Here is a 21,294-nt window from a genome sequence, read left to right as displayed (position 1 = left end):
AATCTAAATGTGAAGATTTTACTCTTGTTGCATCTTCTGCCCAGCAGGGGGCGCAGCTAAACATGTTCTTTATAGTCTGCCAGTTTCTCAGAAATGTAACAATAAAATGTTTATTTCTATAGAAAATGAATTTTATTACATAAATAGATGATTTATGAGCTTTGATGTAGTTTAACAAAATGATTATTTCTTCATGTTCTTTTGTTGTTTCTCATATTTGTTAATATTTCATGTTTTTTCCTAAATATGATGATTTTATAGTTGCATCTTCTGCCCTGCAGGGGGCGCAGCTGATCATGTTTTTTTTTATATTCTACCAGTTTCTCAGAAATTGATCAATAAAATGTTTTTTCTCTAAACATTGTTCCGTTATTATTTTTGTTGCATAAATATTTTGTTCTTCAATAAACCAAATAAATATTAGAATGTCTCATTTTTATAAACATTAAACTTCTTGGATGAAACTAACAAACTAAATGAGTAAAACATTTATTGAAAACTTTATTAGGATCATTATTATTATTATTATTATTATTATGTAAAAAGTAAATTAATGGTTTCAAAGTGAGGATGAAATAGAAAATGAAGTGAAAATATTAATAATAAACAATCTTTGAAAAATAATGAAAAGTTAAAATAATAACTATTTGTCTCTGGTCTCCTATTTTAGTGATAATTTAATCACCAACACGTCTCACTCTGAGAAATAAAAATAAAATTAAAAGATTTATGTTTATCTTAAACATGAAAATAATTTTTTTCTTTCCAGAATGTTTTCCTACCTTTTTATACCTTAAGAAAATAAACAACTGGAAATAATCCTGACACCAAGGATCATAATTCATGTATGAAATGGTTAATTAAAGGTTTCAGGTCTTTCTCTGATATATTTCCCTCATTTGTTGTTTCTTTGACTGAAGTTTTTTAATGTTTTTGTGAACTAATTCATGTTTGGAGGCTCAGGAGTCTCAACTTGACTCATTTCCTAATTTTCACTGTTGCAACTGCTAACTGTACGTTTTATATACTAGACACACCGTTAAAGTCATTGTTGCCTTCAGTCCAGCAAAATAACATTTTTTAGAGCCATTACTGTTACATAAGCTGCTGAAAAAAAGACAACTTATCATTTTGATCAACATAGAGCATGAAATGTTGACTTCTTAAAGAAGAATCATTTAATTCCAATTGTGGAGGTTTAAAGCATAAAACCTTTGCAAAAGCAGGAAGGATTCATTTTCTCCAAGGGGATTTTGTGGATATTATGAGAAATAAATGTTAAAATAGTTTTTTTTAATAAAAACTTTACATGAAAACATGTTACTGTTATTAGTTCTGTTGTGGAAATTCAACAGAATTATTCTATAACAAAAATGACTAAAACTAACATTTCCTAAATGTATGTATCGTTAGAAATATTAGCAGGTTCTTTATTATTTTCACTGATGTTGATAAGATTTATTGGTGACGATATAAACCGAGTTCTGGTCAGTTATTACAATAACACTGTGTTGTTTCTCTGTAGCAAACAATTCAACAATTAACCTTTGACCTTTAATAGACGTTTAATTAGCTCAGTGCTTCTCAATTATTTTCCGTTACGCCCCCCCTAGCAAGAAGAAAACTATTCGCGCCCCCCACTCCCCACCGTGACTATCCATCTCTGCATAACATTTTTTCCTTATTAACATTTTTTTCGCTGAAAAAACTAGCGGCTTATCGGCGTGATTGGGATGTAACGTATTTAAGTGACGCGCTAATTTATTTGGCTTCATGCTGTCCGCTGCGAGCATTTTTAGACACAGCAAACACACCGGTCTTTCCTCTTCTCCAACTGTAGTCACAGTGAAGCCAAGCGCTAAATACGCTTCGTCGTATTTCCTCTTCTTAGCTTTCGGTTGACTTTCTGTTGTCTCATTATCTTTGTCTCTCTCCGCTTTTCTTTTCATCCCTGTGAAAAACTTTTTCATGTTGGGGGTTGTTGAATAACGGAGGCCATAGACAGAACGCAGTCGGAGCTTTTTGTTGACTTAACACTGCTAACCAAGGCAAACCTGTTGTCTTGTAAGTCGTAAAATGTTGCACTGTCGCAAACGTGACAGAAGTAACAATGAGAGCGCCACTGCCGCCTACTGTGCGCAATTACTTTATACTAGCTCGGCCAAATAAAAGCCTGTTCCCCAGGATCACACGCGCCCCCCCAGGTATCGCACCGCGCCCCCCAAAGGGGGCCCGCCCCACTATTTGAGAAGCACTGAATTAGCTCATTAAAGTAAAATTTAAGTGAAAAATATTCCAGCTAAATGTATTTTTTAGGGGTGACAGTAAATATGATGCTGCTGATTTCATTAAGGTCCTTATTTTTTTAATAATTATTTCCATTGAATATGTGTTTATTTCATCATTTATCTAAAATGATTTATTCTGTGGCTTCAAGTTTTTAGCAATAAAGGCAACTTCTCATTTTAGTCTGTAAAATGAGAAGTCGTCTCATTTTACAGATTAACTAAGATTGAGTTTAAATGCTTGTTTGAGCAGCAGAGTTCAGTCGGTGTCAAGTCTTTCTCAGTTGTGCAGCTTCCCCACTTGAGAAGGGATGGATGATTGGATGCAGACTTTTTAAAAACAGGATTTTACTCAAAGGACCAAGCGGTTTTCTTCATTTTTATCCTTCAGTGCATGTCAGGATATTCCACATTTATCCAGAGCAGGTAAAAACCTTTGAACAAACCCAAAAGAAAAAAAGATAATAATTTCTTAACTGTTTGTAAATTTACACAAATTAATTTCAATCAAACTACAAACAAAACAAACCATATAAACAATACTAAGCAACTGTCACGCCGAGGCCACGGATGGACACAGGGACTGAACAGTGAATACCAAACCAGACGTTTATTGGGAATTGCTTATTCTTGGTCAGACAGGCCAGGGTCAGAACCGGGAATCCAAATCGGGATCAGGCAGTCTCAGGTCAGACAGACAGGGGTCGAAGCCAGGAGGTCCTTATCCAGCGGGGAGAGTCAGGATCGGGGACAGGAGAGGAATCTAGTAGAGACAGACAGGTTAGATACTGTGCAGTTAGCTCCAGTTACTACAGCAGGGCCTGAAGGTGTTACCGCTGAGGGTTTCACAACAATCTGACGCCGTGCAGGAGGAGCTCCGTCCAATATGGCAGCAGCTGAGGATCAGGCGGATGCCGATCAGGTGCGAGTGGTCACAGCTCAGCGGCAGCTGTGACAGCAACCCACTGAGAATCAAACCCACAAAATAACTAAAGTTAAATGAACAAGTAACTAAACTTAAGTTCCTTAACTTTAAAATACATTTCAAATTCATCTTTTCAATAACATATTTAGGGAGACCGGGTATGGTTGAAACATGGGGAGAGTTGTAACACCACCAGTTTCCACCAATCAGGGATAAGATAGGAGTCACATGATCCTTTCAGTGTCTTCCCGCTTCCTCCCCAATTCCATATTGTGATTGTCAAGGCTGGAAACAGGCACGTGAAGATACTAAGGAGGAAAAACTGATTTTGAGGTAAGAAAGTAAATTTTTTGATCATGACTATTTTTTGTTTAGTACTTATGCTGTTGCAGATAAAACCATATGACTTACATTAGATGAAAGTGTAATGTCTCAGGCAAAATATGATGTATTTTCCCGTGCTAATTTCAAACCGCTATGCTACTACAGCTAGTTAAACATGGCTGACAGGGTTGGGGTGGGTTGTAACACATCTTTAGAAAGTGTTACAACCATCCCCTTACATACAACTAAGAACATTTTTTGATTTTAAGAATTTTACAGAATGCCTAGACATTGGATACGGAAGACTGATAGAGGTGTGCCTGCAGATGTTTTAAAAAAGGCATCTGATGAGGTCACAAAGAAGAAAAGTCAGTCAGATCAGTTGCGAAGGCGCATGGGATCTGCCATGTAACACTGAGCAGATACTGCAAATCACTGCGCAAGCTGAGAGGACAGGGGTCCAGTGATCTTCCCAGTGTAGGTTATTGGAGCAGCAACAAAGTCTTCTCTCTGAGGTGCAGGAGGAAGTTTGGCTGACTATTTGATTCAGGCAGCAGACCTGTATTATGGACTGACTCCATGTGAGGTAAGCATATGACAGGTTAGTGTGAAGTGCACAATTCAGAGACTGAGGTCCAGACAAAAGTCAGGGAGCAAAAACAATCTTTAATACATCTGCAGACGGAGAGCAAGAAATCCACTGCATTAGGCACAAATTAGGATCCGCTCTGAGGAACCCAGAGCTGCATAGTTACTTTATTCATCTCTCTTTACTACCGAGGCAGAGACTCAATCTTCCAAGACCAAACAAAAGAAACAAAGGAAAACATACAAACCTTGTATGCTCATTCACTGTAATGTCTATGGGAGGTGAAAACTAAACACTCTGTCTCCATGCAGGGAAGGCCGCGGGAAAAACAGCGAGTTCCCAAATAACTGTCTGGGAAAGTTCAGCAACCCTGGAAAACTTACTGCAGTAGACACATCTTGGTTCATTAGTTTGTACACCGTTTGCAGCTGCACAGAAAAACACCTTGACTATGATTCAAAAAACATTACATTTATATGATACATAAAGGAACATCATTTAATACGAATAAAACCTCTTCACATCAGTCACTAGAGATAAGTGAATAATTGAATACTAGTGTAGGTGCTAGACAAATTGAAAAACTTTTTGTGTCTATGTACTCTGATTTTCTATTTCTCTTTCCTTTAGGTCAGAAAGTTTGCATATCAACTGGCCGTAACATAGAACATCAAACACCCGCAAGGCAAGCAAAAGAGGAAGAAGAGAAAGCCTGCCAAGAAAATGTTTAAAGCCAATGCTGAGGATTCTGACCTCAGACGATGAATATTTTTGTGTTGTCCGTATGGAGCCATTTGGCAACTCAAAGCCACAGGAAATGTGGGTCAAATGTGCCCTATGCAGTCTCTGGGCCCACGAAGCCTGTACTCCTGGGCTACCATCATTTATTTGTCACCACTGTGACTCTGATTAAGGATACACAGACACACACACACATTGACATTGGTTTTTGTTAGACCTACATTTTTTGTATTGTTCATTAAGCATACATATTAAGAAAGTTTGTTCTAGTAGAATAATTTACATACATGCACACACACAAACAGAGTATATTTGAGTATGGTCAGTCACAGAGAGAGAGAGACATTGTTCTTGTATTGTTCTTTTAATTCAGTAAACCTCTTTTTGAAGCATATCACATGGTGTTGCCTCTGTTTTTGCTTCTTTTGTCTAATTGTTACAACTTACCCAGCAGGTGTTACAACCTACCCCGGTGGTGGGTAGGTTGTAACAAAGGAACACCATGTATTTGACATGAACTCATGAGGTCTGTGATATTCTTGCAGAGGTTTGAATTAGTGCCATTTGTAGTAGACAAATGTGGGTATTTTGTATAAAAGTTTGAAAACTCTAGCTCAAAAATTCTGTGAGTTAAAGGTGCTGGAGCAAAAAGTGTTACAACCATACCCGGTCTCCCTACATTTATTTAACTATACAAACATCACTTTTCAATATTAGTCATAAATATTAAGTTCATAAATATAAATGCTAAATTAATAAATAGCTAAGCTTAACATCTAAATTCATTTTCCAACAATAGAACAATCAGTTCATTCATAAAATTAATCAATCAATTCTGCTTCAGTTCAGGCGTGTTGTAGTTGATGGTGTTAATGCAGGTAAAGCTGGAAGTCCGACAGGAGATCGTGAGTAGCTTTGCAGTCCGATCTCATCAACAATAAAGCTGGAGTCTTACCGGCTGTCTCTCTGCTCGTCTACAAATTCATCCAGATCTGCAACTCGACCAGGATCTTTGGTTGAAAGAGTCCACAAACTCCAGACTTCTTTGTCTGGCTTTCTTTTCCACGTTGTCCGTCCCTCATTTAAGTCCGTGTGGAACACAGCGAGCGCATTTTTTGTTTTTCAATTTGACTTCACAGTCGGATTTAAAGAAAGAACCAGATCCTCTACGGCAGGGTTGCTCAATACATCGATCGCGATCTACCGGTCGATCGCGATCCACCGGTCGATCGCGATCCACCGGTCGATCGCGATCTACCGGTCGATCGCGATCTACCGGTTGATCGCGGACAGGTTTTGAGTCGATATCGGCAGCAGGTGACAAACTGAAGGCCTCCAGGACGCTGAGAGCAGCACTTCCTCCTCTGACAGGCTTATCAAAAATATTCACTAAGATCCAAAACGTTTGTAGCTTCATTAAATAATAATAAAGCCTGGAAACCTGATATCGTAACGGACTTTGCTCGGCTTGCGGGGGCGCAGGCGGTTGCCACGGCAACGGGTGTGCTTAACCATAAAGAGAGAAAGAGAGTAAAAAGGTGCGAGTGGTTCTGAGTTGATCACCTGTTTTGGGTTATTTGACCTTTGTTTACCTTTGCTGTGGTTCATCACAGCCGCTGGAGTTTCTGAACGTTAAACGACAAACTTGGACTAATGACCTCGTTCGTTTGCAGTCGTCACAACCAACATCAAATAGGACACATATATTTGATTAAGTTTTAACAAACAAATGGCTTCTACCACAATAATTGTGTCAAATTACATTAATTATCCCAAATTCAGAAGATTTGCCTTTACCTCTGCAGAGCTCTTTGGTTCCTCCTATCAGTCTGCAGTTTCACATTGTGACGTCATCAAACTAAATTTTATATATACCATAACACCTGCTGGCCTCAGGTTTGCAACCAGCTTCTGACTGAGAAACCAGTAACCTGCTCCCAGTGTCAGAATCTCACTGAGGAAGAGACTGCATTAGGTTTTCTATCACTTTATCATTTCTGATATATCTGATGTATATTTGCATAGAAAATTAGTCAATAGGGTTTAATTTATAATTTGTATGTCTTCATGTCATGAGGTAGATCTAAGCCGGCTGGTGAGAGAAAAAGTAGGTCTTGGTCTCAAAAAGTTTGAGCACCCTGCTCAACGGCGAGTGGAGAATGTGGAGGTTTATTCTAAACAGAGGAATCATGTGCATAAATTTGCACATTTACAGAATGGAGATGATTTCTATTTAGAAAGACGCTCTCACACGACTGAAACCACTGCAGGTACATCTTCATGTGACAAAAACCAAGGAATTTATGATTCACCTTTTCACATCTTTTTTATTTTTAGTTATTTTTGTGTGTGTGTTATTGCCTGAGGACAGATGTTATTCAGTTTCGTTTGCGTTTAAACAAAAGATTAAAATCAGGAACTGACACGGTAACATGCAGCTCTCCATCTTCAACCAGGCAGCATCAGGTGAAAGACATTTCTATCTTTTTTAAATCTTCACAACATTTTTATTTTATGTGTTGCTGATCAAGTTAAATATTTGTGTTTTACTGAGATCCAGTAAATAAAATTCATCCTGTAAAAACATGAAATCCTGCAAAATGCAGCAAGATTTGGTTTGTAACTTAACATCAAACTTCTTGGATGAAACTAAAACAAAATGTAACAAATACATGAGGGAAAAACTTTTCAACAACATTTTCTTTAAAGTGTGACTAAAACATTATAAACTGATGAAAACAACAGATAGAAATAAACTCTGAGAAAAGAAACAGAATCCGTCTGATGGAGTTTTTATCAGCTCCATCAGACGGATCCCACAGATCGGTCAGAAACACACAGAACTTCATGTCAGATTTTATCTGCTGCTGAAAACATGAACCAACAAAATGTCAGGAAACAGAAACTTTATTTCTTTTACCAGAAAGTTTTACATTCTAAGATATCAACCAAATTCACATGAAGCTAAAAGCTCCCTTTAATCTGTTGAATGTGGGTTAGGACATTGATGGCTGCACAGCGATGCAGTTGGTAGCTCTGTCGCCTTGCAGCAAGAAGGTTTTGGTTTGATTCCCGGCCCGGGTCCTTCTGCACAGAGTCTGCATGTTCTCCCTGTGCTTGGTGGTTCTTCCTCCCACTGTCCAAAAACAAGACTGTCAGGTTAAGTGGTCTCTCTAAGTTAAGTTGTGTGTGTGTGTGTGTGTGTGTGTGTGTGTGGGGGTGTGTGTGTGGTGTGTGTGTGTGTGTGTGTGTGTGTGTGTGTGTGCTCAGACTAGTGACCTGTCCAGGTGATCCCGCCTCTTGCCCAGAACGTAGCTGCAGAGGCACCAGCACCTCCTGACCCACCAGGGACAAGGTGTTAGAAAATGGATGGATGGACGTTGATCCATTATCAGCAGAACCAGCGTCCTTAGAGGCGGTCCAAACTCCTCTGATCAGAATCTGTAAAACTTTGAGGTTTCAGGAGGAAGTCAGAGCTGCAGCTGCAGGTTGTTCAAATTTATCTTCAACAAGAGAAAACATGCAAAGATAGAGCTGCTTACCGACTATAGAAAGGTGTAAACTGCTGTAATAATAAATAAATATTTATCCACCACATATTCAGAAACGTCTCAATAATCTTTAACTCACCACTTTGTTTGCCAGCTGCCAATAAACAGCAGAGAAGAGGAATCAGACGTGGAAAAGTGGAGAACAAACAAAGCCTCCATGTTTTTGTCTGGAGGAAAAGTGGCTGAGATGTGATATTTTTCTGGCTTGCTAACATTTAGCACATAACACAGTTTGTCTGTTAAAGTGTCATTGTGTGGATCAGGATCAGGCGCTGCTCATTTATTACATCTAGAGATGTTTTAACATGTTAGTTTCAGGAAATGTCAAACTCTCTGAGTCACTTTCAGCTTGTTTTGAAGTGCAGGTTATAAATTACACACCAGTTTTTAAATGACATAAATAGATAAAGTTGCAGTTATTCTAAAATAATTATAAAATCAGTTTAGGATTAGGGTTAGGATTAGGATTAGGGTTAGGATTAGGATTAGGGTTAGGGTTAGGATTACTGTTCAAATCAGAGAGATAATACAATCTGACTATTCTGAGAATCAGAATGAGCTAAAAACACAACATGTGATCTCTGTGCTTATGAACGTTTCATATTTTCCTCTAATAACTATGAGCTGCATTTTGTTTATTCAGGAACTTTGCTTTGTGTTCCTGGTTTCTGGTACGGCCGTAAATGTGACGCACAAGCCTCCAGTGCTAACAGCGATGGAGGACAGCGGCTCTTCTCTCGGTCCACTGGGTTCATGTCTGCTCCTGAAATGATCTGATTGGTGGTTGGAAAAACTCTCATTGTGTTCAAGTTGTGCTAAAAGGAGTTAGCCAATCATCTCAATGCTAAAACTGTAGCAGCTAATGCTAATGTTAGCATCCACAGTCCACATTTCTAAAAAAGTTCCTGAAATCTGGAAAGATGAATGGATGGAATAAAACTTTGATCTGATCTGTTGGTTAAAACCTGAAAACAGATTAAAAACTATAAATATTTTATTTTTGAGTTCTAATGTTTATTCAGGATTTAGCAGGAAAAACGGATTTTTGAATGGAAAATGTTGTCAATATCTGGTTTTCAATTAAAATTTGATAAACTAATTACAGACCCTGCAGGAAACTGAACAATGTTTCCTAGTTTTCAAATATATTTTATGGTAAATTTGTGGGATTAGCAAATTAATGTTCCTGAGTTTTATTTATAAGAGTAATAGAGAAAAATATTAACTCTTCATTTTGTTTTAATTTGGAGTTAATAGATAAAATCAGAGTGATTATTTATCAATATCAGTGGATTAAGTCAGGCAGAAGGATAAATAATGCAGATTATTCATTAATATTTACTGAATTAATCTGACAGTTGAAAACTCATCATCATCTCTAATTAATCTAAATCTATGTTTCCTCCTCCAGAGTTTTATCATGAAAGCTGATCAGAACATTTAGCAGAACAAACTTCCTCCTTCCAACCAGAAGAAACTCTGAGATAAATGAAGCTGCATGTCATCAGAGTTAATCTGGATTACAGACATTTTCTAAGAATTATTAACATTTTAATCAGACTGAGCTGCAGGATCTATATAGTTCAGTGTTTCAACAATAATTTGCTTCTTCATAGTTTTGCAGCAAATGGTGAAAATTAGGAGTAAAATGATCAGAACCAGGAGATTCTTGTTTTTAATATTTTTACCGTTTGTGTGGGCTGGTATTATAATGGGTAAGTAAAACATTTATTACTTCCTTTATTTTATTATCATTCAGATTTGAACAGATTATTGCTTTCAAAGTGAGGATGAAACAGGAAATGCAGTGAAAATATTAATAATAAATATTGAAACATGATTCAGTAACTCTGTTATTTCTGTCTCATATTTTTCTGATCATTTACTCACCAACATGTCTCCCTCTGACTAATAATCTCACAATTCAGATTTGATGTTTGTGAGAACATTTAGAAAATTAAAAAACAAAACATTTGAATGTTTTTCTTTGCCGTATTGAATAAATGTTATTTATTATTTCACAGATGAATCCAGAATTACTAACAGGAGTTTCAGGTTAAAAACTAATATTTTTATTTCTGCAAACAGGTTTTTTCTATCTCACAGTAATATTTATATTTTATAGCAGAGCAGCAATAGTCCAAACCTGAAGCTGATAAATGAAGGAAGGAGCTAAAGATTAGGGTGATGGCAGATGTTATGTCCCTCAGGCACATTATAATTATTGTTATTTTTTCTGGATTGTTTTGTATTGACTTTAGTTGAATGACTTTCTGTTTAATAAACTTTGGAGTTTGGATAATTCCTCTTTTGTAATCTGGTCTTGTAATCGGTGGCTGTTGGTCAGCCTGTGAATAGGTTGGACCAGGTAAAGTCCCAGCACCACAAACAGCCCCGTTCTGATGGATGCCACGTCTCCAGCCTGACATGCGCTTGTTTTTATCAGCTCTTTGTTTGTTTTGCTGTTTTTTGTCCGTGTGATTTTGGCCTGGTGGGACCGATTGTCCTGTTTTCAATACTTTTCTTTGCAGTGGATCCTTATTCCGGGTGCAGCAGGGCTTCCACGGCCTGCATCGGGTCGGCCCCCTGCTGGACCGTTTGTTCTTTTTGGTCGGCTCACCGGGTCCAACTTTCTGTTCATACTTTGGGATTTTCTTTGAGGAACTGAGGATTTAATTCTCTCTGTTCCTCCACAGAACATCAAAAGAAGCTGAAACAAAAGAATCAGTCAAGAGAGTTTTGACATAAAATGATGTTTTTAATCCTCATTTTGCCTTAAATATATTAAATATTTCTCATATATGTTGAGCCCTTTGTGGCCGTAAGAGCAAAGAGCCTCTAAGGTTTGGATTTTATTAAAGATAAATAATCAATAGAAGCAAACAGAAAGCTGATCAATGATAACAGATTTATTGATGGAATGTCAAGAAATATGTTTTTATTAATCATTGGAAATGTTATAAAGTATTTTAACATGTTATTATTAAGCAGAAACATAAATAAACCAGGAATATTTTTAATGATTCTCCTGCTGCATCAGAGGGATTCCTCCATGTTTCCTATCAGAACCAGAACTTTTGGTTCAGTGAACATCATCTGGATCATGGAGACTATTTGCTGAGATCTTGTTTCCAGGCAGGTTTTCTATGATCCTTCAGAGGGATCTGGGTTTCCTCCTCAACACCTTTACACTCAACTTTCTTCTGCTTTTATTGTTGCAGAGTCTGGAACCAGCATGTCCTGTGTTATCATCCAGGACTGTATTTTACCATGTCGGTTTGAGAACGGGGTCAACAACATGGAATGGTCTCTATATGAAACATCATCTCTGATTGTCTCCTATGACCATCGTGGCTCCAGAACCTCTGAGAGCTTCAGATCCAGAGCGTCTCTGTTTGAGGATCAGATCTCCAGAGGAAACGGCGACCTGCTGCTGAGAGGAGTGAAGGTTAATGATGAGGGAGAATATGTGTGCAATGCAGTGATTAATGACATCTATTATAGAAATTCTGTTGACTTTACCATAGAAGGTAAAACACTTTAACCTGAAAACATTTTATTGATTCATATTTTGAGTTTTTATGTTTTGGTTCCAGGACATTTATCTGCTTAATAGTTCTTTATTTTCTCATGTTTGCAGCTCCAGGTTCTGACATCAGAATCCATCAGGATGGAAACAGAACCACCTGCAGCTCAGAGGGGATCTACCCTCAACCTGAACTCACCTGGTCCACTGAGCCTCCATCCAACACGGCTCTGCAGAACAGAACCACAGTCCATCAGACTGAGGAGAAGCTTTATGACATCAGCAGCTCTCTGACGGGTCCAGACGGTTCTGATCGGATCTTCAGCTGCACCATCAGAACCAGGAGGAACTGGTGGAAAACAAGTTTAACCAGAGCAGGTCAGCAGATGGACAGAAAGTTCTGATATCATTTAATAAACAGTTTTTTGTTTACATTTAATTTGACTTTACTGTAAGCATTACAGTATTACTGTAATGTTTACAGTATTACTGTAAGCATTACAGTATTACTGTAAGCACTACAGTAATACTGTAAGCACTACAGTATTACTGTGATGCAGATTAGAAAATGAAACATCCAGAGGTTTCTGGATCCAGCTGTTTGTGATCCACTGGTTCCGGCTCCACGTCCCTCGGATCGGATGCGTGTTTCTCTCCCTGCTTTGCGTTCTGCCAGACCTGCTGCTCTGTAAGCTGCTGCTGCGTCTCTCATTCTACCCGGCCTCTCGCTCAGCTGCTCCTTTTATTGCCCCATTTCTGGGTTGCCCCCATTGCAGCTGAGGGGCAACAGCTGTGTGAAGTGAAGTGGACGTCTCCAGAGACAGCAGCCGCAAAAGGAATCAGCACACATGCAACTCAACATAAACCCAAAATAAATATATCAGCAAATGTAGAAACCAGGGAAATAACTGAAAATGGCCACATTGCTACACAATGCCTCCATGTTTCCTATCAGAACCAGAACTTTTGGTTCAGTGAACATCATCTGGATCATGGAGACTATTTGCTGAGATCTTGTTTCCAGGCAGGTTTTCTATGATCCTTCAGAGGGATCTGGGTTTCCTCCTCAACACCTTTACACTCAACTTTCTTCTGCTTTTATTGTTGCAGAGTCTGGAACCAGCATGTCCTGTGTTATCAACCAGGACTGCATTTTACCATGTCGGTTCAGGAATCGGGTTGCCAACATGACATGGGAGCGTGAAATACCAAAATCAGGGATTGTAAGTTATGACCAGGGTAACATCAGAACCTCTGAGAGCTTCAGATCCAGAGCGTCTCTGTTTGAGGATCAGATCTCCAGAGGAAACGGCGACCTGCTGCTGAGAGGAGTGAAGGTTGATGATGAGGGAACATATGAGTGTCATGTTTTTACAACTGGCATCTATTATAGACGTTCTGTTGTCCTTGAGATAGAAGGTAGGACATCTTCATTTGAAAACCTTTCATTCAAAGAAGATTTGGATGGTTTGTATTTTGTTGTTGTGGATGTTTCTGATGTGAAATTGTTCATTTTTTATTCTCTTATTTTCAGCTCCAGTCTCTTCAGTCAGAATCTATCATGAAGGAAACAGAATCACCTGCAGCTCAGAGGGAATCTACCCTCAACCTGAACTCACCTGGTCCATCATGACTCTGCAGAACAGAACCACAATCCATCAGACTGAGGAGAAGCTTTATGACATCAGCAGCTCTCTGACGGTTACAGATGAAGATGTAGGTCTGTTTTACTCCTGCACCATCAGAACCAGGAAGAGCTGGAGGATAGCAGCACTAAATGAGCCAGGTCAGCAGATGTACAGAAAGTTTTGATATCATTTAATAAGCTGGTATTTTAGTTTCCTTACATTTGATTTGACTTTTTCTTGAAACCTCATGAAACATCCAGAGGTTTCATGAGGTTTGATTCACATTCAGAGGGATTTTATTTTAATGCCTTTCTAAACCCCATTTTACCATCAGCAGGACAAAATGAGAGGAAGCCTAATTTAAAATGCATCCACCTGTAAATGAAAAGTATTTGTTCCAACATTATAACTGATGGTAAACAGTGAAACGTATTGTGAGGAAAAACACTTTGACATTCTGGACAATGATCTGGTCACTTTAAGGATGACTTTGTCGAAACGTTTGTCAAGAATAATGGAAAAGATCAAAGCAGGTTTAAAAGTTTTATTCCTATGAAGATGCAGAAATAAAGAAAGAAAATGCTACATGCTAGCTGTGCTATTATTATTATTATTATCATTATTATTATTATTATTATTATTATTATTATTATTATTATTATTATTATCATTATTATTATTATTATTATTATTATTATTATTATTATTATTATTATTATTATTATTATTATTATTATTATTATTATTATTATTATTATTATTATTATTATTATCCACACAGTTAAACTAGGAATAAAATGGAAACAATCTCCAGGTTGAGCATCAGAAACCAGATGCTTAAAGTTTATAATTATTAACATTTATTCATAAAAATGTTGGCAGCTGATGGGGAACCAGCGGAGCCACCAGGGGGCGCTTCCAGCCTCACACAAATAAACGCTACAGAAACGAATCAGTAAAGCAACAGGCAGCACAAATTAAAATGATTTAAATAAATGAAAACGGAAAACCATCCATCCATTTTCTGGTCACCTTTCTCCCCAACGGGGTCGGGTGGTGCTGCATGTTTCTGCTGCAGCTTCAGGTTCTGACATCAGAATCCATCAGGATGGAAACAGAACCACCTGCAGCTCAGAGGGCATCTACCCTCAACCTGAACTCACCTGGTCCACTGAGCCTCCATCCAACACGGCTCTGCAGAACAGAACCACAGTCCATCAGACTGAGGAGAAGCTTTATGACATCAGCAGCTCTCTGACGGGTCCAGACGGTTCTGATCGGATCTACAGCTGCACCATCAGAACCAGCAGGCAAGAGTCACCCTGGACAGGTCTCCAGTCTGTCGCAGGGCAACACAGAGACAAACAGGACAAACAACCATGCACACACACACTCACAACTTGGGAGAATTTGGAAAGACCAATAAACCCGACATTCATGTTTTTGGACTGGGGAGGAAGTCAGAGAGAACCCACGCATGCACAGGGAGAACATGCAAACTCTGTGCAGAAAGACCCGGGCCGGGAATCGAACCCAGGACCTTCTTGCTGCAGGGCCACTGTGCAGCCCCAAACCTGAAAACATATTAGTAAAATATAAAGTCAATCAAAAGTTGCTTCACTGCAGACTCTGAGGCAAATGAAGCTCTAGAATAATAATTATTCTGATTATAGATCAGTTATAGATATTAGGAACGAATTGAATGAACAAAACTCAGGTTCAGGATTTACATTTAGTTCAGAGTTTTAACTGTTAAGCAATAATTTGTTTCATCATAGATTTACAGAAAAAGGTATAAAAGTTTGAATCTCATCAATAAAGATAAATAATCAAAATACCAGCAAACAAAAAGCTGCTCAAAGGTTCTGCATCAGAGCGATTCCTCCCTGTTTCCTATCAGAACCAGAACTTTTGGTTCAGTGAACATCATCTGGATCATGGAGACTATTTGCTGAGATCTTGTTTCCAGGCAGGTTTTCTATGATCCTTCAGAGGGATCTGGGTTTCCTCCTCAACACCTTTACACTCAACTTTCTTCTGCTTTTATTTATTTATTGCAGGGATTGGAACCAGAATGTCCTGTGTTATCAACCAGGACTGCATTTTACCATGTCGGGTCAAGAACGGGGTCAACAAGATGGAATGGAAACATGGAACCTCTCTGATTGTCTCCTATGACCATCGTGGCTCCAGTTACTCTGAGAGCTTCAGATCCAGAGCGTCTCTGTTTGAGGATCAGATCTCCAGAGGAAACGGCGACCTGCTGCTGAGAGGAGTGAAGGTTGATGATGAGGGAGGATATGTGTGCACTGCAGTGATTAATGGCTTCTATCATAAACATTTTGTTTTCCTTGCAGTAGAAGGTAGGTCACTTTATTTAAAATAAAAACTTTATAGAAATAAGATTATAAAAGTTACATTTATATTTTGTTCTTCTGACAAATTGTTCATTTATTTCATGTTTCTGCTGCAGCTCCAGGTTCTGACATCAGAATCCATCAGGATGGAAACAGAACCACCTGCAGCTCAGAGGGGATCTACCCTCAACCTGAACTCACCTGGTCCACTGAGCCTCCATCCAACACGACTCTGCAGAACAGAACCACAGTCCATCAGACTGAGGAGAAGCTTTATGACATCAGCAGCTCTCTGATTGATCCAGACGGTTCTGATCGGATCTACAGCTGCACCATCAGAACCAGGAGCAACCAGAGGAGAGCAACTTTAGCTGAACCAGGTCAGCAGATAAACAGAAAGTTCTGATATTTAAAATCTTTGCTGTTTTTGTTTCTTTTTACATTTAATTTGACTTTTACTTGAATCTTCAGACGTCTCAGGTTCTGGTTCTGGTTCTGGTTCTGGTTCTGCATCCGAACCAGGAAAAGCAGCATTCAGCTTCTATGCTCCACAAATCTGGAAGAAACTTCCAGAAAAGTGTAAAAGAGCCAAAAACACGGAGTTCCTTTAAATCAACCAGTCAAAGTTTATTTGTATAGCAGCTTCAGCAACAAGGCTTTTCAAAGTGCTTCACATCATAAAGACCCAAAAGAAACACAATGAGAAACATCTTCAGTCGTTACACATCAGATTGTTCATTAATATTTAAAGCAATAACTGGAACATTGATCAGTATATTTCACTATCATTGATGATTGTGATGCCTTCTGACTAAATGTTATTGCTTATTTCATCACTGGTTACTGTTTCATAATGTGAAGCAGTTTGAACTGCTTGTTGCTGAAACTGAACTCATAAACTTTGCTTTCTCAGGTGCTGAGGTTCCAATCAGCTGCACTTCCTTCAACATTTCTGTGTCCAGTTTGGTCTGGAGGTTCAACCAGCGTCAGATCATCCTGACCAAGACTGACAGAAACATCTACAACATCTCAGAGGAGTGGAGGAAACATGTGAGGGATGTTTCAGCGTCCGGCAGCCTCACCTTACAGAATGTGACCTCAGATCAGGAGGGAGTTTACAGCTGTGAGCTCAGTGATGATGAGGAGACGATGATAACTCAGCTCTATCTGAGGAGGACTGGAGGTAACAGGATTCAGGATTTCAGCTTCATTAGATGCTCACAATCTGACATTGTAAACTATAAATGAGTCTTTAAGCTAAACTCCTGAACTTCTTTGGTTCCAGAGAATCTGGTGGTTCCTGAACTCATCAGACGGACGGTGGTTTGTGTTGTGATTGCAGCAGCAGCAGCTGGATTCATAATGTTCTACAAGAAGAAAATGGAGGAAAGTGAAGCTCTGCAGCTTTAAAGCTTTCATTCACATTCAGAGAGTGGTTTTGTTTTAATGCCATTCTCCCATTTTACCCTCAAGATGATTGATGAGCTGTGATGGTTTCACTAAATGATCAGCTTCATGTTCTTGAGATGATTCTCATATTTGGAGATATTTCTGTTTTTATTTTTAGGATGATTTCATCTTCTGCCCAGCAGGGGGCGCAGCTAAACATGGTTTTTATATTCTACCAGTTTCTCAGAAGTGCATCAATAAAATGTTTATTTCTGTAGAAAATGATTTTTTTTTTCATAAACAGATGATTTATGAGCTTTGATGTAGTTTAACAAAATTATTATTTCTTCATGTTCTTTTGTTGTTTCTCATATTTGTTAATATTTGATTTTTTTTCAAAATATGATGATTTTATAGTTGCATCTTCTGCCCAGCAGGGGCGCAGCTAAACATGTTCTTTATATTCTGCCAGTTTCTCAGAAATTAACCAATAAAATGTTTATTTCTATAGAAAATGAATTTTATTACATAAATAGATGATTTGTGAGCTTTGATGTAGTTTAGCAAAATGATTATTTCTTCATGTTCTTTTGTTGTTTCTCATATTTGTTCATTTATGTTGATGTCTTTTAATTATTTGTCACATTTGCATATATTTCAGATTTTTTCCTAAGATTTTACTGTGTGTGTAACATCTGCCCAGCAGGGGGCGCAGCTAAACATATCATTTATATCCTTCCAGCTAAACTTTCTCAGATCTTTATTAATGCCATGATGTTCATTTCTGTTGAAAGATTTCTACATAATCATTTGTTATTGTATAAATACTTTGTTTTTTAAATAAAGAAACATTAATTTTAAATGCCTCCTTTATTTTTTCAACAGCGTAACATTGATCACCAAAATACATGAGGATGATTTGTGTTTCTGTTTAGAATGAAGTGATAAAACTTGTTACATTGGGGAATATTTTGCTACAGATATTTACATGTCAGGAGGATTCATCAGATGAATAAATGAGGTTAAAGGCAGCAGCAAAAACAGAAGATAAACATTTTATTCAAGTCATGTAGCAACAACAGATTAGATCAGAAACATTAAACTGCAGAAAACACAACATCATGACTTAAAGTGCTGCAAACATTCAGGTTATACATGTAAACATTAAAACACTAATGGCCTCATCAGTCAGTTTGTCTTCATTAGATTTTACATTAAGGGATTATTTATCTTCACTGAGCTGCAGTAAACTCAGCTGTTGGGATTTAATGGTTTCACTTTAATCCACTGAAAATAAGATGGTGACATTTATTTTGATCAGTTTCCTTCATCACTGCATATTAAGGGAGTCATAATGTTGCAATTATTGGCTTCATCCTTACATATTAGACTCTATTCAACTGTACATTTATGTACAAACATATTTAAAGTTAAATAAAATAAATATTTGCAGTCATTGGGAGTGAAATGTTGAAATTAGTTTTGAAATGTTTCCAGTTCAATCACACTTTAACCTCCAAAAACCCCGAAAATGATTTAATGGAACAAAGTTAAAATATGTGGACAAGATGTTTAACTAAAGAAGAATAAATAAACCTAAGAAGGAAAAATTCAGTGAGTGATTTTTCTCTTTTGGGGGATTTCATACTGAATGATGCACCAGCTGAACATCTTTTATATCTATGAAAGATTGACTGGTGACAAATACTATTTAATTGACCGTATATTTAAATTCATTAGAAACAGAAACAGATGCATTAATATTTGACTCACCATCAACTTTGAGGTTGATAAATGTTTCCTTGGATCCGCTGGTGGAGCTCTTGAAACATTTATATCTGCCTTCATCCTGAAGCTTCACTCCCGTCAGCAGAAGTGAGAGGTTATTTCTGGGAATCTGGTCTTTGAATAGGAAGGTTCTGTTTCTAAAGCGCTGGTTCTGATGGCCCAGCTGGTCTTGGTTATGGTAGAAAGAGTGAACATGAAGCTGTCCTTCAATATAAGACCAGTGAAGGACTAAATCATGTCCATTTGTTAAACTACAAGGGAGGATGCAGCTCTGCATGAAGAGACAGGAAACTTCAGAATCTGCAAAATACAGTAAAGAAGTAAATCATGATTTATTCATTTTGACTGAAATGAATCAGATCATGGATAAAATCTGCTGTTGGTGCTAAATGTGGGTTTAGTTTCCCTCTTAAGTCTCTAAAAGCAGCTAAAATAACTCCAAATAAATAGAATAAATCTGCATGAACAAACATTTAAATAAAATGTGTTGCCACATGTAGGGAAGCTCCAGATACTTTCTCTGTGCAGCTGCAGCCAGATGGCGCCGTGCAGGAAGATATCAGCCACCGAAACACTTTAATCCTTCACTGAGGATCAAACTCATCTAAACCTGGAAGAAGAACTGAAAACACTCACCTGGTGAGGAGAAAGTCGAGCAAAGAAAGTTTGTGATCACAAGAATCACCAAGATTTTCTCTGCAGAATGTTCCTGCTCCATTTCATGTTAGAGACGAGGAAAGTCTCTTCCTGAAACTTCTGCTCCTCCTGCATGTTGAGACATGAATGGATTAAAACCACAGGATCAAGTCCCAGCAGGAAGTCTGGCTTTACTTTGTAAAAAAATAAAAAGTCACTCTGTATTTAAAAGAAGGGTCATTTTTATATTTTAACATTTGTCCTTGAAGCTACATGTTTGACCTTCAGGTCAACAAAAGATCTTTTGTTCTTTATTCAGAACAGAAAACACAAATCAAATGATGAGAAAATCAGAAACAGATCAGATTTCACCTGCAGGAAAACAAAACAAATGAAACATTTCAACATTTTCAGTTTGAAAACTTTTAGGCTTTTGATTCAGATGTTTGCAGACATTTAGACTGATCAGCTGTTTTAAAATGGTTTTAAAATGTTTCTTATTAAAATGCAGGACTGCAGAGTCTTCATCCTTTCAGGAGTCTGAAGTTCATTAAAACATAAAAATCTGATCAATATCAGCTTTTCTTATTTTGGAGCTGATGTTTCTTCATATTAGTTGAGAGGAATATATTCATAAACATGTTTATAACTGTACAGATTATCATTGTATTAAAACATTTTAGGATGAGATCATTTGGTCATAAATGTGTAAAATCTTAAACTGATCAGCTTGAGCTCCTCCTGCTGTGGAGATGGAAAATAATCAATAATCAAAGTAAGATTATTGAAATACAGAAATCAATTTGTCATTTTACCGTTTTTACAATATTTCATCTGTAAGATTATTACTGCAACAATCAAAATGATCAAAATGATCAAAATAAGCAGGTGTTGACCCCTCCTGCTGTGATGTCATGTCCTGTAACTCGTCCAGGACGTTAAAGCGAGATGGAAGTAGATTTTCACCGTGATTTAAATGGTTCTTGTCTCAACTGGTCCAGGAACGGCTCCAGCTTCTGCTGTTGTTCTGAATCCAAACACGTTTTAGCAGGAAAGACACTTTAATGCGACGAATACAGATGATAAATGCAGCGCTGCAGCTGCATGTCAGCAGGCGAATCATCCAGTGGATTCGTTCAATACATCAGATTTTTATTGTAGAAATTTAAAAGAACAAAATCCAAGGTGTGTGAAACTCTAAATGCAGCTATAAGGAAACATCTCCTGATTGCAGCAACAGGAAGGGTCAGAGGTCAGATCAGATCAAACTTTAACTCCTGGCCTCCAGCAGAAACTGTTTGTTTGTTTGTCAGTGCAGAGATCTGGTCTCTAGCGGCTCCTCTGGGCTCAACGGTTTCAGGAAGAGGTCGTGACCTCAGCAGCCGCTTCTACTGGAGATGGTGTCAAATTTCCATCTATCATTTACGTTTATGGTCTTGCTAAACAACTTTTGCCATTTTTTGTTATTGTTTTTTACAGAAGTAACAAAACAACATAATTAAATTTCAAAACACTTATTGGATAACAAATTTATCTCAAATTAATAGTTAATTCC

At 37.8% G+C, this 21,294-nt stretch overlaps 1 protein-coding gene across 1 annotated transcript; it reads left to right on the top strand.

The window, feature by feature from the left end:
• The first annotated feature begins 12,070 nt into the window (after positions 1-12,070).
• LOC129356677 (butyrophilin-like protein 2) lies at positions 12,071-17,518 on the top strand. Its single transcript, XM_055026247.1, has 7 exons — positions 12,071-12,319; positions 13,052-13,360; positions 13,476-13,727; positions 15,630-15,932; positions 16,043-16,306; positions 16,840-17,109; positions 17,212-17,518. Exons 2-7 carry the CDS (start codon positions 13,066-13,068, stop codon positions 17,334-17,336), a joined length of 1,509 nt encoding a protein of 502 aa, XP_054882222.1. The 5' UTR covers positions 12,071-12,319; positions 13,052-13,065; the 3' UTR covers positions 17,337-17,518.
• Positions 17,519-21,294: the final 3,776 nt, after the last annotated feature.

Source organism: Poeciliopsis prolifica, unplaced genomic scaffold (genome assembly GCF_027474105.1).
Source record: "Poeciliopsis prolifica strain line A6 unplaced genomic scaffold, Auburn_PproV2 SCAFFOLD185, whole genome shotgun sequence".
In the NCBI taxonomy this organism is placed as follows: Eukaryota; Metazoa; Chordata; class Actinopteri; order Cyprinodontiformes; family Poeciliidae; genus Poeciliopsis; species Poeciliopsis prolifica.
Note: the sequence above shows the minus strand (reverse complement) of the source record. Positions and strands in the feature narration are given on the sequence as shown.

Coding starts and splice junctions, on each gene's coding strand:
- LOC129356677 (XM_055026247.1), top strand. CDS start 13,066: ATGTCCTGTGTTATCAACCAGGACTGCATTTTACCATGTCGGTTCAGG. Junction 13,361..13,475: donor TGTTGTCCTTGAGATAGAAG/GTAGGACATCTT, acceptor TCTTATTTTCAG/CTCCAGTCTCTTCAGTCAGA. Junction 15,933..16,042: donor TGTTTTCCTTGCAGTAGAAG/GTAGGTCACTTT, acceptor TTTCTGCTGCAG/CTCCAGGTTCTGACATCAGA.